The following is a 24,603-nucleotide window of genomic DNA, read 5'->3' as shown; positions in this document are numbered from 1 at the left end:
GAGTCCGATAAAAAGTCAATGGTAGAAGAAGAAGAATAAGAGGAAGCAAAAGAATAATAAGAAGAAGAGGAAGCAGAAGAAGAAGATCTTTGTTTGAACCATCCATGGTTGGAGCGCGTGACGTATGACGTTTCCGGAAGTGTGGGCTGGCTACACCATAGGAAGAAAATCAAACACTGAATATGGGCCAGTCAGTGATGAAACAGTTGTAGTAAAAGGACGCTGCGCTAGTATATAGTTTTTGATTCAAATTTCCTGTCAGTTTCAAGAGCTTTTAATACAGTTTCAGGAACCCTGGGAGTTTTTCCTCTGAGTAAAGTGCAGCCTGTCAAACAGCGCTAGCTAGCATCAACAGAAGAAGTGTTGAATCAGTTTATCAGCTACAGCCGGAGAGTGAGCGATGTTGTTGTGTTGCTTGTCGGTACAGTAGCTAACAAATTCATGTTGTCATTGTTAGCTCAGTTGTTTGTAGCGATTACTGTAACGTTAACCCTCGGCTCATCGTCTCTGATGCTCTGCTCTGCTTGTGATGGCGTGGCAGTAGCCGCTGCTTTGTCTGCATGAGCCGTGAAAGGAGTATGCACAGCAAACACGGATGTTTCTCTCTTCACCCTCTCAAACTCGCTACAAGAAACCAGAGGAGGATAAACACCGTATAACAGTCTCCACAGAGTCAGCTACTGCCAGCTGACATCACTGTGTAACTTCTTTTCCCGGGTGTTGGACTGGTGAGCAGCGACTGAACATGGAAGATGAGCTGTTTGACCAAATTGTGTCCGTGTTTAACCAACTGGTGTCGTGGGTCGCTGCTGGTGCCATGGTGTTCGGTGGGGTGGTGCCGTACATCCCCCAGTACAGAGACATCCGCCGGACCCAGAATGCAGAGGGGTTCTCTACCTATGTGTGCCTGGTCCTCCTGGTAGCTAACATCCTACGAATACTATTCAGGTAACAAATCACTCCCTGGATGTTTTCTAACGCCAGACCAACTTCTGTTGCCACTTAAATGCTCTACTGGGTATCAGCCGTAGTATAAACATTGCAGAACAAGACTTGATGTGTTTCAAGAATCATTGAGATATTCTCTTAAATTTAGCATATAAATTACCCATTTAGCAACTTGTATAGCATTTAGATATCAAATTTGGTTTTCACTTCTTGTTGCCACCTGTCATAGTACCAGAATTTGATCAAGAGTATGTATGTCAAATTAGAGTAGTCCTAAAGAGATGATTGCATCTTATTTATTAAGTTATGTCTGAGTTTTAACCAGCTATGTAACAGCGCATTGGCCTTGGGCTGGGCTCCCTGAATACAGGGGCCTGAAAAAACCCTTCCTAAGTGTAAATTCCCTAAGAACAAACTGCTATCTACTGCAGCTATCTGACTATTTGTTGTTTACTTAATGTAATTGCTCAGGCAGCTGGTGGGTGAAACACTGTGGGGGCCCATATTGGCCACAGGGACCCTACTGAGATAATCCTGGCGAGGGTAAACAAAGTGATATTTGCTATATCTTCTTAAGTTATAAATAAAAAGACAGCTTGCACACACTGCGGCTGAGTACCGCCACAGATACTGTAAGAAAACAGGAAAAAGAAGCAAGTGCAGCTGTGTTATCTTAAATATTGTTTACACATTCTTCTTGTTTTTCTCCTTCAGATTTGGCCGCTACTTCGAGACGCTGCTGCTGTGGCAGAGCATCATCATGATCGCCACCATGCTTATCATGCTGAACCTTTGCACCAACGTCCGCATGGCCACCGAACTCAACACCAAGAGGCGCTCCTTCATAGGTCAGAAATCCTCTGCAGGGCCTCTTTACAGTGCAAATAAAGCTCAGTTACATCTGCACTGTGTGAGTGAATGGGTCAGTGTATCCTACAGTATGAAGTGAAATAGCGAGTATGTGTGGGTGTGTACATGAGCGACAGAGAGAGAGAACGTGTGATAGAGATATGATTGTGTTTAAAAATACCTGAGAGCAAGTGAGGGTGAGTGTGTGTAGGCAGGTGCATGCGTGATCGTTGAAAGAAATGTGTGAGTGTGTGAATGGATGTGCATTAGAGAGTGTGAGCATGCTGTTCACAGGTCACCTTACCTGCCCAGTGATCCACAGGGCCACTCCTTAAATTGGTCACGTTTGAATAATCCAGTTTCAACACTTGCACAGGTGCTGCAACTATAATCACAAGTGAAAAGTGTTGCCATTTAACTACACTGGAGATTGGTGGCTGCAGAATGGTGTGCGGGACGTGTTTGTTAATGCAGGTCATTCAAAACAAACAAATAACTTTGGTATCATATTGCACCTCAATGCAAAACACAAACTACAAAGGTTTAACTGTTGTTTTAACACATATTTAATATACATAACTGTTAAATGAACTGGTATTTAGTTATTTAAAATGATCATATCCATCTTACCCAACATTTTTTCTTGCCATTTCCAAATTTTAATTAGTAGGCAGGTACCTGTCTAATAAGGTGATAGATACTTAATTTATTGACTGTGAAATATCTCAGAGTACATTTAGTAAGATAAAAATAGTTTTCGTTTTAGACAGAGAACTTTTTTCTTCTTTTTTTTTTTTTTTTTTTACAATTCTCTTAATACTAATACTTGCATTACAGATTAGATATTAATAATGGATCCAAATCTGTCTGACTCTTATGCGCCCTTAAGAAAATTGTCCAAAATGTCTGCAGTTCAAAACCCACTGCCACTGCTGCCTAATGTAATCTACTTTCTCAGTCTTGTAGAGTTATTCAGTAACCTGCATGCTGAAACACAAGATGCTATTTGTTCAACTTACATCCTTATGTGCACAAGTGTATAGGGAACAGCCGTCAGTTGTTTTATAAGTCATGCGTTTTAAGGCTGTGTCACATGTTGTAATCAGAGCTGGGGTTTTCCATCATACATACTGTATAACTCCAGGACGGGATGTTGAGCCGTCTGAAGACAGGGAAGGGCAGGATACAGTAGAAATGAGTGATAAATATCTAGAGACTCAGTGTCAGATTGCAAAATGGAATCGAAGGGGAACTCTGGAATCACAGAAACTAAACAAGGACAGAAAGCACAAAATACAGTTTCTCCATTCAAAGAGGAAAACATGGCACCTTAGGTCATTTAGCCATATTGAGACATTGTGAGTTACGACACAAGTGCAGCAAATAAAAACAAACATTTGTTTTCAAATGTTACAGATGGTTGAATGAACTAACATGCAGCTGAGGTGCTTTCTTTACATGAGAACGTCTCATGTCTGTCTGAAAATATGCAGCAATATTAGCTGATTAGCTCAGCTTAGACTGAAATTAGAGGTAAACAGCTATCCTGGCTCTGTCTGCAGGTAACAGAACCCACCCACCTGCACTTCTAAAGCTCACTAACATGTTATAATCTTGTTTGTTTAATCCCCGGAAAACTGAAGTGTAAAATGTTAAGTTTTAGTTTTATGTGGGGTTGTGTTCAGGATAATTTCTTGGCTGAGAGCAGTAACTTCGTGAAGTCACTGTCATGTTGCCAGCTGGTGTTTCCCCTACTGTTGCCTTGGAATGCAGCCCGCCCCCCCCAAGAAACCAAAGGGGGGAAAAAAACAGAATATTTTATTTATGTAAATTACCTAATTTATGTGCTCTTGTTCCATTTCAGCTCAGTGTGAGTCTCTGCGCTTCTCTCCTCTGCTTTCTGTTTGACCTCCACACACACAGAGCAGAGGAGAGACAGGTTGAGAACTCGTTATTAAGTGCAATCAAAGCTTTTCAACAAGTGTTATAAATCCCTCTAAAACCAAAAATGGACAGATGTCAACCCCAAACTGTCTGAAGGTCAGGCCAAATATATCCCCGGTTTTCAAAAGTACACAATCTGGCTACAGTGAAGTGGATGATAGCAGCTCTGCTGCTGATGGCAGGGGAACTATAGTCCTGAGAGTACGTGCAGCAAAGCAGCCAATGTAGGGGAAACACTGACCAGCAGAAGTGAATACGGGTATTTCCAAGCTTGTGAAAGCTCAAATCAAGTTTGTCTTGATGGCATTAAATGTTCATGATTAAATAAGCTGAGTTAAAGTTTAAAGAATAAAATCCTACTGTAATATTTAGTATGAGTTAACTATGAAAACTGAAGCACATCTGCTTCATCAGGACTGTGTGGGGAGTGGTTTGATTGACAGTGGCCTGGAAAAATTCAGTTCAATTCAGTGCAGTTCAGTTTTTATTTATGCAGCACTGAATCATAACCAAAGTTATCTCAGGACACTTTTCATGTAGAGCAGGTCTAGACGATACTCTTCATATTATTATTTACAGAGATCCAACAGTTCCCCTTCGGGGAGCACTTGGCCACAGTAGCAAAGAAAAACTCCCTTTTATCAGGGAGAAACTTTGAAGAGAATCCGGCTCATGACGGGCGGCCGTCTGCCTCGACTGGCAGATGGAAGCAAACATCCTGAATTCTGATTGGTGCACTGAAGCATGGGACATCACCTTGTTCCAACTGAGCCCCGCCCTTTCGGACCATTTAAGAATGGCACAGGAAAAAAAAAAACACAAAGAAATCTCTTGAAAAAAATCTGGTGTTCATGTTGGGCCACATGGCTAATAGCAAGGATAGCAGGATGCTTGCAAAAACTCTGCCATTGGGAACTGCTGCCCTTTTATGATCTTTTATGCCAAATGCTCTATAATCAGTGATGTAACTAATCAGGAAATCAGCAGTTTTGCAGTGTCACCAATTACTCATGATGACTTGAAATGTCTGAGCAAATGTCACAGAGTATTACAAAGTCATGCCCACATTCAGTAACTGATCAGGGGTCAGCTCTGGCTTTGCTGAAAAAATGAAGAAAACCAAGCTCTTTCTTTCTTTCCCTCTCTTCCATGTTTTTTTTTTTTGTCCTTTTATTTATTTTTTTGTCTGTAGCAACAGACAGTAAGGACGAGGAGGTCAGAATCCCTAAGAGGCTCTTTCTGGGTATGTACAGAACTTAATGTGTCTGCCATGAAACATCAGTTGTAGTTCATCTGCCTGTCCCCCTCCATCTCTGTGTCTCATGCATGGCGACCCGGCTTGGCTGTCCCCCCACAGTCCAGCCGACACTAACTGACGATGACTAACAACATTTACAACATGTTTAGATGAAACATGTTGTCGTGCTGTTTTGTCCACATTCACTGTCCGACCATTGTAGCCACTGCTGTGATGCTTTCAGTGCATGTTACCCTACACACCCTCAGTACAAGTGACGGATACATTTTCACTGAAAAACCTGTGTGGATTTGATTTTGCATGTTATTTGTGCTTGAAGGAGCTATTTGTAAGTTATTGCCATATAGCTAGCGTTAGCATTAACAGCTGTTTACTCACCAGTCTAGAAGAAACGCTCAGCATCAAACTTCATTCCTTTACTCACCAAGAGCTGTCTCTAGAAGTGGAAAGCAACGCCAATGTTAACTCTTGTCTCTATCACGTCTTCTGCTGAAATTAGCATGCTAACCAGCTAGCCTCGACCCGTCTTGTCACTTTCCGATAGCAACTCACTGTGGCCTCCAGTCTTCCCTGAAGACGTAGTGGTGCTCAGAGGGCGTATCATAATTTCTTGTATTATAAAGACGATTGGTGAAGCTCTTGTCAAGTGACAATTAACTCCAACCACTCCCTGAAAGAAACCACGTTTGGCAGCAGAGAAAACTTACAAATAGCCCCTTTAAACCTGCCATTTCTATGAAATGACAGTCCAGGAAGAAATCAACAGCTCATGTGTTCTGAACTCACTCATTCTAGTCTTTAGTAATCAATGATTTACAGTGGACTAATCTGTGATAGTACAGTTTCAAAGCACTTACTGACATCTTCTAATTCAAATTTTTCTAACTTTCTGTTTATGTTTTTACAGTGTGATATGCAACAATTGTTTTTGATATAAGCTCTCAAACCAAATGTGTTTTTATGTATGTTTAATGACCCTTAAATTAATGCATGCTTATCTTATCATGCCCTGAAATATGAATGTAATGTAATGTAATGCCTGATTTTTGCTAGTGGCTTTTAATCAGTGTTGCCTTTTAACTGGCTTTTTAAATGTTCTTTGAACTACACTTGGTTTCACCGTAATACCTCTTTTACAATTTATAAGTCAAGAAATCTGTGGTCTGGGATGTGCAGAGAAACTGCAGTTATTAGTCTTTGTGTCTCTATCTGTACTTTAAGGCAGATTTTGTCTTTTCTCCACCAATAGTGTGAGCTTGTTGAAATGATCAGTTTATCTTTCTTGAGAGGATATTGAACTTTAAACATGAAACCTGCTGGTGTCTGATTTAGAAATAAGGTTTGTGATATTCTATATTCTTTTTTTATTGTCAACAAATCCCATGAAAAGATCCAAATGAACAATGAATTGTTTTGCCTGTGATGCCAAAGACTGGTTTATCTTATTCCTCCGCGCTAATGAGCTCCATTGTTGTCTTAAAACTTGCCTTGAGAAGGCCAAGCGGTCAAAATATCACTGAAGCTCAGTTTGCAGTCATTTTCATAAACTTTTGAAAACACATCAGTGGATCACACTGTTACGCTGATTCCCATGTTCCTTCATTACCATAAACTTAGGAACTCTAGTTTAATTTAATTCCAAATACACCATCCTGCTGCTGTGAGCACTCACTAGAGCACATAATGCATATTAATCTGCAGCTGAAAATAGTCCCCAACATATTCACTATTTATTGCTGTCTGAGTAACCTTTGATAAAAACTATAGTTTCCAGCTGTTTTGGGATGTTGATCACTGAAACTATGTGTGTGACCTGTTTTTAAAGATTTACATCTTCAGAAGGAACAGGTAAGGAAGTAAGACAGTACACTGTTTTGGTCTTTGGTCAACTTAATATTTAGTTACCATAGGGCAGAAATCTGCTGTGCTGCTCACTTTGGGTTCAGGCTGTTAATGTTGCACTTCAGTGGTCCACGGCCAGTCAGTGACATCACAACCCGTGTTCTCCGTCAGCTGCTCACAGGCCTTTTTTCACAGCACTCGTGACAGTAGGAAAAGCACATACTGTTACTGATACCATTAACCGTGGCTCCGTTCTTTTAATGTCCCAGTGAGGCAGCGTGCACAATGCCAGGACCCTGAAGCAGCTAAATGGAATTCAGCCATCTTTATTTTTGTATTATTTACATCGGTGGTTTTCCTGCTGTGACAAATCACAATGTCTCCAGTGAAAAAATGCACGTTGAGAGGCGGCTTGTAGTGCAGCAGTCACGTTTGATCCTGTAGAGAAACTTGCTTTAAGAGGCTCAGCTACACTACATACCAGGCTTAACTTCTCCAGTTTTACAAAGGCAAAGCTTCACATGATTTGAATGAAAAAGAAATCTGACCTGAAATTCTTAAGCTGTGCCCCAATTCTTGACTTCATACTTATTATATCGAAGCAGCTTTGGATTTTGTATGTCACTATGTTTACTAAAAACATAATGGTTGTGTATTTTTAGGTTTGCTATTGACTTCTGCACCATAATACTATAATTCACCAAGGGAGTACTCACAGCTGAAATCTTTTCTTTTTTCTTTGTTAAATGTCAGTGACAGTGGCATTCTGAAGTTTGGTTTCTGATGATGCATGTGTTGTTATTTCCTGTTTGTATAAAACTGTAAAATATATTTATTTTTTATATTCCAAAAACTAAAACAGTCAAAAGCTCAGTATATAGTGGACACTGTATACCATATGTATGCATTATGGATTTGGGAAACAACATTACTGAAGAAAAGGCTGTTGTTCCTGGTATGGACACTAGAGGGCAGTAGAAAACAAATATTTGCATGATGTCAAAAGGCACAGTACACTGGGCTGAGTGTGTTATAATAATAAAAAATTCTCCTCTTGGGACTAGTTAACGCAAACTGGTATGGAAGAGCTATCTTGTAGTCTTTTGTTGGATGTTTTCAATTAGATAAGAACAGAAAAAGCGTTAGCAGGTTTCACCAATGTTGTGGCTTTCTGTGGTTCAGAGGCACCAGAGGAGGAGCAGGGTATTTGCTTGTCTCCAGTGCCCAGATGTGGTGCTGCCGGCTCGGTTTGCCCACATGTTGAAACTGGCTCCGGATGGTCATCGATCAGTGAGCTCTGCCAAGAGTCATTACAACTGACAGAAAGTCATGTTCTTTGATCGTAGCTTTGCTGGTGTGCGCCTGCTCATTGATCTGCTAGAGGAAATATCAAGAGTGAGCATGTTGTACTCCACGATAGAAAGCATTAAAACACCCAGGTAGAGGAAGGGAAGACATGGGGGGGGGGGTGAAGCAGAGCTGTGGGCTGTGGATTGGTTAGACAGAGTTTCACTGGAGCATTTGCGGTTGGTTTCAGGGCTGTTAGATTGATGCAAGATCAGAGATGCTGCGAAGAAAAGGCAAGTTATAGAGATCCTCAATGTGCAGAAACATCAAGCATCAAACTGGTGTCAGTGTGCAGGTGGACCAGCTTCATTGTGGCTTTCTGCAGGGACACCATAGTATTTTTAAGTCGGCAGGACAAATTTCTCTGATTGTTCAGTTTGTTCCCTTTATGTTCGCTGAGCCTTAATCATGTCACTTTTTTTTTTTTCTCATAGCACAGAATCATTATCTCACCAGGCACTTCTATCAAACAGCTGGACGCTTGTACTCAGAAAGAAAAACACAATGTAGCTTACTTTTAATAGAACTTCATAGGATGCCCAAATAAGGACGATTTATAATAGATATGACTAGCTGTGAGCATTTCACGTAAAGACATTGTACCTCGTAATTTGGCAGCTTTAGATAACATCCTGTAACTGAGAGTGTACATAGTCTCCAACAATGTTTGTGGTGCTGTAAATAGCCTACGGTCACTACTAATGGCCACATCTGTGCTACACAGTAAGTCTTTTGGAGCATGTGTAGTTTTAGGTCCAAGACAGGGGATAAATCCTGGTGTAATAGCAGCTCAGTGTGATTTATATGGAAGACTGCCTGCTGCAATCCTTTAAGGAGATTAAAAGATCAGATCATTTGGCTGTGTCAGAATCAGACATGCTGGTGATCGCTCAGGTGGAGGTAAAAGGGTTTGGGGGGAAAAAGTAAGATGAAATATTTCAGGTAAAAGTTTTGGCAGTGACAGTAGGGAAAGTTTCACTATGTGTAATGTGGGCTTGGGTTAAACTTTACTTTTAGTTATTTGAGAGGCCTGAAAGAGGAAAACCCTGATTAGATTTTTCAAAATCTCCCAACAGCATAAAAATGAATTTGTCTGAGCAAGCAAACCGTCAAACAAGGCTCTGCTCCATGATTGAATTTTTTTTTTTTATGCAAACTTATGGGCGTCTGCGGTTTCAGACTCCCGGGTAGCTTTACCTGTTTATTCCCAAGAGGCACAAGCTCTGTCTTTAAAAACCACATTCTCATTCACTTTCCGCTCAATTAATCTCAGGTTTTGAGATTATTTTACAGCCGTAAATAAACTGTGAATTGAAATTGTAGCATTTATTCCTGTCACCGCCTCTAAGGTTCCCAGGATTGTACACACAGGAAAATATTTTTAACTAGAGAAAAATAAAAAGGATCAACTTTAACAGGATCTTGCAGAACTTTTGCATTCTTTAGGAAAACTTTTGTGAAACCTTGAAAACCTTTGCAACTTTTGTTTGAGGCATTTCTCACAGAAAAACCCAAAAGTTCTCTCAAAGGGTTTGCGAGAGTCAGTGTACTTCCCAAGTACACTTGGGAAACAGGGAAACATCAATGGAGTGGACACATCGATGGGAGCAGTTCATAAAATTTTATTCTACCATAATGTTGTGTTTTTCTGCAGCTGTGGAAATCCGCCTCCGTCTTTTTAGACTTGGATGTTGCTTGGATGTTAGAATTGTATTTGTCATTAAAAAACAGCGACTTAAGAAAGACAGCAAGCTCAAAACAAATGTCACCTTGTCACTCGAAACAGTAACGATAGAACATACACCACATTTTACTGTGAAATCTCATCTGGTTGTTCTGCAGGGCTACAGATTTTTTTTTTACTCCATGTCCAAGTCAAAGGACATGGAGTAAAAAATCATCTTTATTAGTTAACAATATTTAGGTTTAGTTAACTGAGCCGCTCAGAGGCCACTGACAGCTGCTGGCAACTTCTAACTTGTCTGAATGTTTTCTTGCATGTTACTCAATGCATGAGTTGACGCTGTGAATCCATCAATACACCTTAAAAGTCTCTATGATAGCTTTGACCAATCCATTTCTTTTTAGTGGCTCTCTTGCATGGCATACACTTTAGGGATGATTGGATTTTCAAGAGCTTAAAGGAATGTATTTGAATTTCAGAGGATTTATTGAACTGTGAATATTCTGTCTCCTCACTTGGAGAAAAAAAGTGGCGGAGAGTCATTCCAGTGCGCTCTGGCAGCACTACACCAATGCTTGAGTGGTCCTGTACCGCATAAATGTTGGTGTAATGATGTTACAGAGCTACATGGCAGTATAAGAGATTTAAATTCATTTCTACGGTCTTGTAACGACTCATTAGTCATCATGCTCCCACAGGGCGTCGGTACCTGTGGCTTCATTGGGTTTGCCATCTCAGAATAAATCACCTTATCCCGTAGGTGCAGTTATCTGATCCCTAAGGGGAGGTAGAGGCCTCACTTTTACCCTGGGTCCGTTTTATAGAACAGACATAGCATTTAGTCTAGGTGGCAGTGCAGAAACGTTGCAGTGCTTTGGCTTGGCAGTGAAAACCTATTAATCATTTTGACAAAGCTCCCAGTCCAAATTTCAGAAAATGAAGCCTGTTGAAATCCAAGGTTCAAATTCCCTGGTCATTATAACTGTCTTCCATAGTAATGTTCCTGCTTCTCCCACGGCTGCTTTTGAGTGACAGCAAGCCATTATTGAAACTCCCCCCGTAGACTTTTCCAGGGCCTAACTGAAGCTGACTGGGAACAGTTGGTAAACAAGCATTGGAAATCTCCATCTCCGACCTGTGTCTTCCTACACATGTACCACGACTCTGTGGGTCTTCAAACTGAGCTGCATGCAAGATGTTTGGCCACCACAGGGAGTCTATTGTATGCAGCTCCAGTCTGTTCCCACACAGCGCCACCGCCGTTGCCACACAGTGCAGAGATTAAAGAGTGAGGAGGAGAATGCCGCAGGGTATACAAGTGGCTCAGTGAGAGATGGTGTATGGCAGGGTATGGCTCAGGTACAGTGCTGTGATACGCATCCCCTTCGTGGTCAGTGTGAAATGAAGTGACACACTGCTCTGCTCACAAGATACTGTTCTGACAGAAAAAAATTACTCAGAATTGGAGGTGTATGCGCCCGCTGCTGTCTTTGAACATCTGCACATACAAGATTAGGAGATGATGACAGTTGAGCGCTGGCACGAAGGAGTGTAATTACTGAAACATGAGGCTGAGACAAGGACTGCATATACTTGAACAGCATGTCATATTCACAATGCCTTTTTTTATTTTTTTTGTTAAAGGCAAAAGGTGTTCAGGAGAAAAGATGTTTTCTTCCTTGCAGACTCCCCAGCCACCAAATTAAGTTGCAAGATGAAAAAAAAAAAAAAAAATTTAATTCCACCACAGAGGAAATTTCATGTATTATCTCTCTCCAGCCACAAATCCTTCTGCTGCCCTGGAAACTGTGGGGAACGTCAAGAAAACAACCAAAAGCCATATCTCAATACATTTCAAGGTGACGTGTAGTAAATTAAAATGTAGGAAGAAATTACAGTAGAAAACAATTATAGTGATCAGTCGCTAATGTGGGTCAAAAAATTTGCGACAGATGTGATCACGATAAGCGGTTTCCTCTGTACCCACATTTAAAAAATGCAGTTGTATTTTAAGCAAGTTGCTTTTTTTTTTTTTTACAGACTTCATCTAAATGCATCCCAATTATATTTAATACTCCACTTTATTTATCTCAGAACCTAAGATCACAACTATGACATGTTATTTGTTTAAACAAGCCAACATTTTATGGAGTACAGCTAAAAGCACAGCTACATTTTAGAGTTAATAATTTAACAATCCACAAGAGGCCAGTTGTAATTTTCAATACTTTTATTCTGTTTGCAAATGCACAAAATGTGTGTTTTTACTATTATCTGAATGGTAAGCAACATTTTGTTTTGTCATTTGGGCGCAGAAGAACTCTGAAACAAGCTATCAGACACACAGCGGAGTCGTTACGGCTAACAGGGTAGCTAACAGGTGCTTATTTACACATTAGCATTAATTAACACCAGACAAATATGTGTTGTCAGATGTTAACACGTGACACTGTTCTGTTCTATACCTCATTCTCTACTACATAAATCAGCTTAGTTAAGTGGAACATACTGTTAGCTGGCTACGTAGCCACCAGACTAGCAAAAAAAAAACCCAGCATTAACAAATGTTAGCTGTTGCCAGGTGCTACTACTGTGTGCATTTACAGTCTAAGCTCACGCCCAGTCGTATCATCACTTGGACACATACATCACATGTATCGCATGTGTTTAGTGTAAAGCTGTGAAGGCCTTCAGCAGCAAGGTTGGCACTAAACGCTGCTCTCTTGCCCTTGATTGCTTCCCCCCCTGTGTTTGGCTGTTATCACAAGGCACCAGCCTGGTGCTAGCTGGCCCAGACACATGGTCCTCTGGCACTGCTGCCAGCGTGGAGCCACAGTAACACTAGGCATCTGGCTGCAAATACTGATTTACAGTACACATAACAGCTCTTAAAGGATATTGTGTTGATTATACTCAGAACAGAAATGATACTGGTTTTATACCTTTTAAAATTATAAAGGATGCTGCGTTGCATTACCATCCTACATGGTTGTGAGATTTTGCCATGGCAAAACTCGGTGTATGGTGGTGAGTTGACAGACTGCTGTGACCTGGTTTGAACTGCTCTTTTAGATTTATTCAGTTACATTTATGGGATTTGTTTAACTTGTCTGTCAGAAAGGAACAATTGGATTGGCTCAATATTACAAAGCCAGGTTGCGTCGCACGCAAACGTGCCTGCCATGCATATTCATTTAGAAATACCATCTAAATGTCAGAATCGGTCACTGCTAATTCTCTGATGAAACAATATTTAATTCAAACATAAACTCAAATGTCATAAATGCTTATGAAAAAAGTCTTGAAGAACAGCAGCTTTGTTCAATGTATTTAGTGGTGAAGTCATTCCAAACATTTTTTTTTTATTTTACTTTATTTATTTGCTTTATCTGCTGTATGGGCCCTTTCCTGGAGTTGAGCCTTATTTAAACGTGACTGAATGAATCGTCTCTATTGTATTTGAGGCTTGTAGAATTCCCATTTAAGATACAGCGGTGCAGCAACATCTTCCGCTCTTAGCCATAATTAGATTTTCATGATTAACTCTTCCAATGTCCTCTGCTCTCACATTAAACCAGGCAGCTACACATGTGCTATTGTCACATCCCTTGTATCCTGAAGATATGTTGAATGTTTTAGCATCGTATAAATTACAGGTAAAGATTTCTTAGTATCGCTTATAGTGCTCATTCCCTTTTTCAGCCGCAGTTAAATCAGAACCCGAGGCATTCAACACTTTGCAGCTTTGAGATATTATCATAGTTTGATTATTATTGGCTCTATTGCTTATTACAGGAAGCCAGTGATGTTGTGCTCAGAATCTTTATCCGATCATTTCCTTGGAGAAAGAGAGCTCATGAGAGGTGTTAGGGCATAAAACCGGGTTTAAATCATTCATCAGTGTCCAGATTGCCACCCAGCCTATTACTAATGGGTGGAAAATACTATTACCTCAACTTACTGTCACTTTCCCTCGGGGGCTTTTCATCACCTTCACTTTTTCTCACTCTCGTTCAAGACCCTGGATTTACAAGCTTCTGTTTTGCAAGAATCTGAATGAGAGCAAGTCCAAATTGTGCGCAGTGTGAATGGCCTATTTGTAGCTGTGACATAGTTTTTTCTGAATATAAGAAGGGGGTTGTGGGAGTTATGTGAAAACTCGCAGATCAAGTGTGAATTTTCACAATAATGGAGTTTTTGCGTCCTTTTATTAACTAGATAACAGCTCAAAAAAGAAAAAGAAAGAACAGACGGGGTTAGTGGATAATTATTTCTTCCAGTGCTGGAAAACAAGATTTGATGTAATTGTATTTTGGGAAGTAGTGAACATTGCGTCCTGTAGAAACCACAAGCTTTTGACTTGACTCCCAAGGCTGCTGGGAATGAAACTCTTCCACTGTGATATGTCTGGAAAAGTCCTTTGATCCAACCATGAGCAACATTACTGTATTCTCTTACAATTACTTTGCTTTACTGCCTTTATTTTTACAGGAACAGAGCACATCAAGTAATGTTTCCGTTACTGAACCGATACTGACCAGCTGGTTAAATGCTCATCTGTAATCCCTTGAGTGGCTAGTTGTTAAAAGTATTCATTTCTGTGGACTTATTTCTGGTTTCTCCATGTTGTGCACCTGTAGACTTTGACTGGAGCTACTTCTGGTCATGGAGTCACTTCGTGGACTACTTGCAGTGTGTGGTGGCCTTCACGCTGGTGGCGGCCTACATCACCTACCTCCTCCTGGACTCTGCGCTGTTCGTGGAGACTCTGGGCTTCCTGGCTGTCTTCGCTGAAGCAATGCTGGGCACACCGCAGCTCTACTGCAATTATCAGAACAAATCCACTGAGGGCATGAGGTATGGATTTAATACTAAACATCCCAGCTTGTTATGTTCTCATACATGAATACAATACAAAAATTTAGGGGGCACAATAGAAACAGATAGAAAAGCCATGGGTCAGGGTTTGGAGAGTGATATTCATTTTGAAGTTACACATTACACACTGTAGGAAACTGAACTTCCAGGATGCTTTGTTTTACTCTCATATTAAACAAGTTATAAAGGCATTGAGATATGGCAGAACAAAGTAGCACTTAACTCTTAGATGTTTTCCTTCACATGAGCTCAAAGCTCAGTCACAGTGGATTATCGATTCCTTAGGCTACATCCACACTAACGTTTTAGTTTTAAAATGCATCACTTTTGCTATGTTTACACCTGGCATCCACCCTACTGAGTTTTTTAGCCTCTAAAACTGAGACTTCTGGAAATGGGGGGAAAAAATGTTTGGAAAAATTCCAGGGTTGCGTTGTAGTCTGGATGGGCGGAAACGATGACACAGACACCCACTTTCACTCTCTTGGTCTGGGTCTTATCAGTCACGTCTACCAGTAGTCAAAGCAACATGGATAACGAATTACAAACATGCTACAACTGCCCTTGCTGTTCCTCAGTCACAGAGTCGACATCATGCTTCCTGTTTACATCAGCACGTCGGTGTTTCATATACTCTAACATGTGCATTCGGCAAGTCTTGTAAACGTTTAATGCCGTTGCTGTCAGAATTGGATCCTAAGTCTGACACTGCCGGAATTTTGGTGTCAACTCCAAATCAGCTGTCAGTTGACTTGTCTCACAGTGAGATCCAGGACCGACAGTTTGGATTGACAACCATAGACTTTACTACATTTCTTGTCACAGACAGCCCGGTCGCCATTTCAAAAAAAAGTTTGGTCGTGACTTAGTACGTAGAATACAAGTGATAGACAGTGTGTGGGATTCTGTTTTCTTTCCAAGAATGCCGAGAGGTTATTTACTGCCCCTGTTTTTCTCAAATATTTAGGCCATGAGTATAATTTACCAAGAGTCATTCAGATGGAAATCAAAGCAAAGCTTGTTGTATCCGTGATTAATGATAACGTCTTCATGCTGATGAGTGCGGCTTTATTTATGAGCGCAACTTCCATCACAGGCAGCTCTGAGGGTGTGTTGTACTGATGCACACACTTGTGAGTAATGTCTCCAGATTATATTGTCTCTCATATGATCATTAGCACTGACACGTGCTTATTAAGTATTATTATGGCACCTGTTGAGCGGGAAGTAAGGACAGGGCTCCTGACATCTATTTATTATGCTAACATGACAATTGTCCCTCTGAAGTTTCTGAAAATCAATATGGTAATGAGGTTTCTGTCTTGCTGTATCTATTGCTAATGTATCATTTTGGCTCATTAATGTTGATTTGCATCAAGTCTCAGGCTGTAATTAGAGGCTTTGAAGTAAAATTGATTTTTGAAAGCGTACACAGTTTCAAAATCAATGCTGGTAGTTTTCCGAGCTTTGGCCAGTAAAGTAAACTGCTTCAATAGTGTACACAGTTTTAGTAGTATCGTACCAGTGAGACATAAATACATTTAAAAAAAGAACCCGACAGCATTTTGTATTATTAAAAATAGATTCAGCTTAAAAGAAATATGATTAAGAGAAATGTGTTGTAAAAAAAGTAATTGACAAGATTAAACTGATAATGTATTTATTAAAAGACGTGTGAGTTTGAGATTGTCCACAGACCACACAGCCTGATAAAAAGCTTTCTCGCAGTGTGTGTCCTGCCTCAGAGCAGTGCGTGCCCCCCCCCCCCTCTCTGCTGGTTGGCTTTCTGCAGCAGGCAGATAACAGAGCTCCAGCAGGGCTGCCTGTCCACTTAAACGGCCATGACAGCTCCCACACTGGGCCTTTCCATACCCTCTCTGTCCCATGCCTTGTTTATTTTTTTATTTATTTATTTTTTTGGTGTCTCCTATCCACCCGACACTTTTTTTTCCTACCGCCCGCATTGTGCATGAAGCCGTCTACAGGATGTGCTTATAGAAGGAATTCACCTCTTTACCTCTCTTACACTGGCTGCAGTGCTTTTCTTGTCCTATTTGGTGTGTGTGCCACTTCCATGATGGATTTTTCCTTGTATGATGGTTGAGGCCACCAGAAAAAGTACTTTCGCTTTTACTCTGAAAGCCCAACAACGAAACCTAATGATTACCGTTGATGTTTCAGAAATAGGCCAACAATTTTTTCTGTTGTCAGACCCCGCAGCAGCAGGAAGTATCACATGGATTGTGTCCAAAATCACTCTGGTTGGTGTCCATCAGTTGTACACTACTTTTCAGGATGCATTGTTGGATACTATGAGTCCACTGCATAAGGTATAATAATTCTCACTATGCATTCAGGTAGCACTACAAAATGGCAAATCCACTATATAATGGACTACATGGGGAGTAGCGGAGTATTTATCCAATTATCTATTGGAATAAAATGTACGGCTAAACGATGCGACTCATGCAGAAATTAAAGGCGTATTGTCAGTAGTTGTTTTTATGATGTTCAGTGTTTTCTATGTTGATTATTTCTGAAATAATTTATAGTATTTCACAGTTGCTTTGGCTCAGCTCTCACAACAAAGTTTCAGTGTGCAAAACTCCTGATGCAAGGAGCCAAAATGACTTATGTAATTCTTTCCTAAAAGATGGCTGGAGACGCCCCTTGTTTCTGTTGTAACTCCTTTAGCAGCCAATTTGTCAGAAATACAACAGAAGAAGCCTGTTCTGTTTACAGTGCAGCCAAACAAACTATGTTTCAATAAAGAAGTCGGTCAATGTTCAGTTTGCATTAGCAGCCACTTAATACAGCTCTGACACGGTGTAAAGAGAGTGAACAGTAAAGATTCATGCATCAGATTCTTTTCCTTTGAATCCCCCGTGCTGAGGTAAGCAGTCTGAATCCAGCAAAGGAATAGTGGACTCTGCTACGAACAATAAAAACAACTATATTGAGAGGGAATTACTTAACTGAATATAATTTGAATGGGTACAACAGACTTGATTTCAGAAAAACATAAGGATTCTAACTACAAACCGTAAACAAGCTTAAACACAACACACTGTCCTTACAGAGAGTACGGCCTCGTATCAGCTCACTGCCACAGAGCGTACAGACAATTCAATATATGCAACATGTGCTTGCGGGCATTTGTCTGTGTTTAATAACATCACCTTGGTGACGAGCTCTGCAACATAATTGCTAATGATGTCATCATCAATGGTTGTAATTTCAAATGTCGGCATGTTAATAAGAAAAAAGGGAATGAAAATAAATTTCTTTCCTGTCAAAATGTTGCAATATTCTGTATTTATTACAGTGGTGAAAATGTGCTTTCATGTGTTTTCCAGAATTACTGTATTGCTAAGTTTTAGATGCTTAGACTTACAAGTTATTGAAATATATGAGGTTTTTGTGCCCAGCATGCAGCAAAGTACAGTCACACTCATTCTTTTGTAATTATTTAAGTCTGCGTTATTGTAATACCCAGCCAGTATGAAACATGAAACTTCACGTCAGTCCTGTTTCTTGTCAGTTCTTTTGTGATATTCTTCCAGCCATCAGAGCCAGTGCAGATCATGTGGTGACTGTGGTTCAGATAAAGCCTCCATAGAAGGCAGAGGACATTGTCATTTCCACTTCTGTTTATTGTTTGTATCCTCCCTCTGTGCACAACCTGTTGAATGTGGCAAGCAGTTGCTAGGTTACTTTACCTCAGCACTCCGTTCAAGGTATCTCTGTGTGTGTGTGTGTGTGTGTGCGTGTGCGTGCGTGCGTGCGTGCGTGCTTGCGTGCTTGCAGGGATAGGAAGCCAAATCCTGTAAAGTGAGGCTGTTTTGCTTTCAAAGTGCATTTTTTAAGGTTAGATCTTGGGTGCAGGGCTGCGATCGCTGCGTTTTTGAGCCGAGGCTACTTTTAGTTATGCAGAAGTGAGAGAATGAATGAATGTGCGCAAGTGTGAATGAATAAGTGCACACATTCATTTTGCAGGGACAAAAACAAACAGACAGGAGAGGTAAAGCAGAGTGCCCTTTCCTGTACGTGCCTGGAACAACAGAAAAAAAATAACACATCAGGTCTCACGCAGCACATCAGTGTGGAAAAACATCACTCTGACTTCCTCCTAATTAATGGTCCAGCCAGTGTGCCCACACTCCGACTACAGTAACATTTTAGGTGTTAGACTGCTTCCCAGTGCTTCAATGTTGAGGTTCGCAGCAGGAAGCTTCAACACCTTATTTACCCAGGGGATAGAGTCGGAGCAGGGTGAGCGTTGCCAGTAGAATGAATCTTGTTGGATGTCGTCCGTTTGTATACACACCAGAACCGCACCGTGACACACTGTCGACAGGAAGCAGCAAAGCAGTTTTTAATAATGAAATATGGAAGGAGTTCAGAGAGAGGGTGATGAGTCTTGTTTTGTCCCATGAGGATGTTGTTGAAGGAATTTGGCATCCGTCTGATGTTAATTCACCCCTGAGGTTTTCTGTTAAAGTTCCCATATCGTAGAAGGTGAGATTTCCATGTTTTTTGATTGTGAGGCAGGTGTAGGTACTATGTAAACTATCAAAACAATCAATCCACTGAAAAATGCACATGTAGCCCATACTCAGAAACTGCCTTAAAACGAGCTGTCAGGACTTCGGTGACTTTGTGATGTCACAACCTAACAGTCCACACCTCAGATATGGCCCCAGCACACCTCACCTAGACCCACCGTCCAACCTTGCAGGATTGTGTTATAATAGCTGTGTGTGTCTGGACTGCAGACTTGCTTACTCACAGTTCAGGGATGATGTCCACCACCTGGAGTCGGAGCGCCGAAAAAAGGATCAGCTGCTTGGCGGCTTTGTCTCCATAGCGGCTGCCCAGGCAAATCATATTTCCACCATAATTTTTCCCACATACGCCAGCGGTAGACGTTCCTTCCGTGCACTCGCCTTAATGTTGCCGCTGGGCTTTTGTCTGCAGTCCCAATCAATCCCACTCAAAACTCCACACAGTCTGGCAGCGATGGAAGCGTAGACTGCTCTTTCTCTTTCTCCTGGTAATCTACTCATCAGCTGTCTCAGCTGCCGAATCTCCCAACTGCCCAAACTACAGCTCCATGCGCAACACTTCAGCATGTGCAGAGACAGGACATTCACTTTTTGGGTTAGAGATTTATCGAACACTCCAATGTATAAGACTTTCTGCTTCCACCAGCATCAGTGTCAGCAATATGCACTGTTAAACAGTGATGCATGATGGTGGAGTTGAATATAATACATTGGTATAAGCGCTGAAGCCTTCACTAGTAATGATATTTGAAAATGGACGTTGTTAATGTACCAAACCTCAGACAACTTACTCTTCTTTTTTTGTACCATAGGGCTGTCCAGCTGTTCGGTTTTGGTTTTTGGTGGTGTAGCATTTAGCACTGTTGCTTCTTGAGTCTGACTCTAAAACTGAGTAAATCCCCATAGACTCCCATGTTAAAATGTCCAACAGCAGAAATAAATGTTTACAGCCTGGTACAAAAAACGATTTTGGTCTCTACAGCTAATTTCTTCCTTCATGACAACTGTACGGGGGGTGAATTGTTATATAACTCACTCGTTTCAATTTTATTAAGGTTGTTAGAGTTCTGCAAAATTGAGGGCGTGGCCACTTTGAGTGACAGCCGAGCGAGCGTATGCTTGCCACAAGCCAGGATGCACCGAAGTCTCTGCACCACACAGGCCCCTCCTCTTTGCACATTTATTGATTGGTTAGGGGCGGAGTCAGGCACTGGCAGGCACTGTTTGCTGTGATTGGCTCCAGTTATGTGGTTTGGCTAATGGATGGAATGGATTGGTACATTATAGAGTAGATTCTTGTGGGTTCAGAAAGTCTGTTTCTCGGTCGATATGTGCCTCCACTTACGTTAACCTGCCCCTAAACGTAACCAGTGATCTCTGCTTACGTTTAAGCTTTGAAATCAAATATTTACCATTCAGTTTTACGCATCCAGCCATGGGCCCTGCCCTTTTTCACTCTGCACTCTGATGCAGTTATGAAGCCCATACAGCTCACATAAAGCCATCTCATTTTACAGCTCATCCACCCTGTGACAGTGGAGCCTTTTAATAAGGACAAGGGGCAGGAATCATTTACTTGAAAACAGAGACAGCAAACAATTATGATATATGGTATGATGAAAATGCAGCTCAGAGGTTCAGAGAGGCTGATCGTGTCTTTGGGAATAGACTTGTTTACTTAGTGTAATTAGTTGTCATAATTTGCTTCAGACATTTTTTTTAATAAGTCTCCAAGCATTTAATTTAAAAAAGTGTCTCTAATGCTGGCTGTGTTATTATGGCCCGACTTTTCATTTTTATTGTTTTTATTCTGTTATTTTCATGGGTTTTTTTGTTTGTTTTTTTTCTTTCTTTTTCAATGTAAGTCAACATGATTTAAAAATTTCTATGAATCCCTGAACTAGTTTAAACTTTGTTTGGAACCAATCTCCTATTTGGAAACTATCTCAGCCGGAGCAACCACAAAAACTTGTGAAGACAGATACTGTGTGAGGGACATTAAGCCTGTGTGTGTGTGTGTGTGTGTGTGTGTGTGCGTGCGTGCGTGCGTGCGTGCGTGCGTGCGTGCGTGCGTGCGTGCGCAGTGCGAGGGGGATGAGAGGGTGTTGAAGATTTTGTGTTAATAGTTTTCAGGTTGCAGCTATTATTAGCTGGTCCTGAGCCTGCAGAGCCAGAGGTACATACCGATACTGACCAGCCTGCCATAAAACAAATAAAATACAACAACACAGACAGAAAATACACACACACACACAGACACAGACAGACAAACACAAAATAGGGAGATGGGACATCCAGACAGCCAACTCGCAGCCTTATAAGGCTTGTGGTGTTGAGCTGCATCCCAGTATGACAGATAAGAGTGCCAGAGCCTTATTTAGCCTACAGGCTGCTGTCACACACACACACACACACACACACACACAGAGCCATGTGCTGGGATAGATGTGTATTGACTACTGATGGTACCGGGCCGTCACCCCTGTGGCCGGGTGCATGGTGCTGCTGTGTATAGCAGGGCTGTAGCACAGAGCAGCCTCAGCTCCCTGAAGCGGATCACTGCAGCTGGAGAACCTTCCAGACCATCTGTCCAACCCGTCCACCCGCCATCTGCTCTCATCACTCAGGGGCCTGCTTTCTCCTTCTTGCAATAGATGAAAATGAATCCGTTTGTTTCTATTCCTTCAGGGTGGAAATCCTGTTGAGATTTAGAGATGAGAGCGAAATCTTGTTGTGTGAAGGAATGTCTTTGCTTTGTGAATGTTATGTGTTTTTCCCCCAACAAAACAAATTAAACATAATTCTGCAAAGGCAACAGACAAGGTCCACAAAGACCTGCGAAATGAATTTCAAAAAGTGGCACAGACTCATAAGACAACACAAAAAAGTGAAACCTAAAAGATGTATCAGATTACTTTTTAGGGGAAACTCAAAGCAAGTGCAACTGAAGTGCTTCATCCGCAAAATAATACATGCTGTTACAGCCCGGACCATGTATATTTGAAGCAAATGGATAGAGTTTGGAACCTCAGCCCTCTGCGAATATGATGAAGAGTTTTGTATTGTTCAAAATGCATTCTTCCATTTTAATTTCTCCTTAAAGGAAAGGTGCAAAAGATCTTTCTTAAAACAATACTCACACAGCCATATGAAAGAGTTCTGTTGTCTCCTGCCCGTGGTTTCATTGTACGTGGTCAAAATGCAGATAGTGACGTAAATGAATAGAAAAGCCAACCACAGTCATTTTAGGGGCAGATCATGATGATTATAGTGTCGAGTTTCTAACTTTTTATTATAATTATAATAATAAGAATGACAAGAATGTTGATAATAACAATGTAGAATTTCAAAGAGCAAAAAAGTCTGGACAAAATGTTTTTCTTACAATAAACAAGGAGCAGGATGGGAATTAAATTCAAAGGATTCTAGTCTTGTAAATAGTGACCTTGACCTTGACCCTGCAAGCACTAAAAACTCTGCAACTAATGAGACATTGTCTTTAGATGTCTTTTCAAAGTCTTGTAGTGCATGGTAGGTATTAGGACACTTTGGGATTTCCAGTATAATTTATAATCAAAGCATGAGTTTGTACTGACTGTCCCAGCCAACGGGATTGAACAGTTTAAAAACCTTGTAGACTTTACTGTTGGGGATAGATAAATTTATTCCTCTTATCCCTTCAAAATAAATTCCCTCTCACTTTACTAAGCTCACCCCTGGTTGTACCTCCCAGTTCCGAAGCCTTTTAGTAGGTGTGTGATGATTCGGTGGTGCACTCTCCCTCACCCTCCACCATGTGCTGACTGTTGTATCAGAGCAGAGTGGAAGCGAAGCAGAATCACAGCTGAATCCAAAGAGACACATGCACTAAAATGCTTCACAGCTGGAGAGAGCCGATAAGCTAAAGAAAATGAATAGCTGTGGAGTGCAGACTACACTAAGTGTCTTTAGTAAGATATGACTACGTATGAAAAAGTAACTCCTTATTAAATGAAATATTAATACACCGGATTTTAGGATTTAGCTCAGTAGCTAGTTAATCCAAAAAGACTGAATAGCTTCTGTGTCACTGGGTCAGATTAGTTATAGATATTAAATGAAGATAGTTTAATAGAGAATGGGAAAGAGGTATATGTACACACACACACATACACATATATATATATATATATATATATATATACAATGCATCTGCAGCCTATTGTCCAGCCGAGCTCTACTCCACCACCACCCCTGAGTTACCTCTTATTAGGGAACCAGCAGAAGAATTGATCAAACACGAATCCTGCCTCTCTCATCATTACCTGCAGGTACACATCGTCATAACTCTAAGACAGCAGCCACTGAGGAGTGTGGAGGAGGAGAGGAGGGAGGGTCTCTTTCCACAGAGCTAACAAGCTCCTTACTGAGCTGAGAGAGAGGAGTGTGAGGATGGCGGCGGGGGGGGGGGCAAGTGCAAACAGGTATAGAGAGACGAGGAGACGGTGGAAGGAGATTGTGGGAAGATGAATGGACGGGGAGAGGAGGAGAAGTATTGCGGAGAGTGCGGTTGTGAAAAAAAAAAAAAAAAAAAAAGGGCAAATAGGAGCCTGTACAGAGACGTACAGGCTGCAAGGAAAGAGCTGGCAAAAAGTAAGAAGTGAAAATAGGAAGGAAGAAAACGGGGGGGGGGGGGGGGGGGGCTGGAAATGGCAAGGTTTGCACAAATTGGCCTTACAAATGAAAAGGTGAAGCTGGTGGAGGCATGAATAATGCAAGAGGAGATTGGGCTGCAAAGCTTTGCCCCCGAAGAGGCTAAAAAAGCAGTTGGAGATACAGTAAACCCAGTGGGGGGGGGGGGCACTAGATTACCTCTCACCCATTCTTTACATGTGTTAAGAGGCTTATAGAAATGTAGCGAATCTGCTAACACAAAAGACTCATCCCGCTTCCCTTATCGTCTCACCACCACGTTTCACCTGCTGCACGAACCACAGCTTTGTTTTGTGACATATTTATTTCAGTTTGTTCAATCAGAGGGTCCACGGGGGGGAGGGGGGGGTCGAGTCACGTGGCCAAATTCAGTTAGGAATTTACGGGTAATGCTTGACCCCGCCATGGATTAATGTTTATGACCCTGTTATGAGATTACAGCTTTGACTGATGATTACAGTAGTGGAATATTAAATTGAATGTGGTGAAATATGTCATGAACATCAATCTCCGGTAGAGCACACAGCTGTTGAGAATAAAGGGAATGAAACAGACTAGATCTCCGTTACCTTTTCCCTCACCTGTGCAGTCTCACG

The 24,603-nt window shown here is 41.3% G+C and overlaps 1 protein-coding gene across 2 annotated transcripts in view; it reads left to right on the top strand.

Annotated features, from left to right (window-relative positions):
• The first annotated feature begins 139 nt into the window (after positions 1-139).
• The window catches only part of slc66a2 (solute carrier family 66 member 2), a 29,889-nt gene continuing 5,425 nt past the window's right edge, over positions 140-24,603 (top strand). The window contains exons 1-4 of one of the 2 annotated variants that reach the window (XM_023428569.2): positions 140-948; positions 1,663-1,796; positions 4,934-4,984; positions 14,513-14,729. In XM_023428569.2, the coding sequence (XP_023284337.1) occupies positions 746-948; positions 1,663-1,796; positions 4,934-4,984; positions 14,513-14,729 (605 nt within the window). In that variant the 5' untranslated portion in view covers positions 140-745. The remainder of the gene's footprint in view (positions 949-1,662; positions 1,797-4,933; positions 4,985-14,512; positions 14,730-24,603) is intronic. The other variant, XM_023428570.2, reaches the window with a different exon arrangement.

The sequence above is a fragment of the Seriola lalandi genome, unplaced genomic scaffold (assembly GCF_002814215.2).
Source record: "Seriola lalandi dorsalis isolate HSWRI2012SDOR001 ecotype SW California unplaced genomic scaffold, Sedor1 jcf7180002054879, whole genome shotgun sequence".
In the NCBI taxonomy this organism is placed as follows: domain Eukaryota; kingdom Metazoa; phylum Chordata; class Actinopteri; order Carangiformes; family Carangidae; genus Seriola; species Seriola lalandi.
Note: the sequence above shows the minus strand (reverse complement) of the source record. Positions and strands in the feature narration are given on the sequence as shown.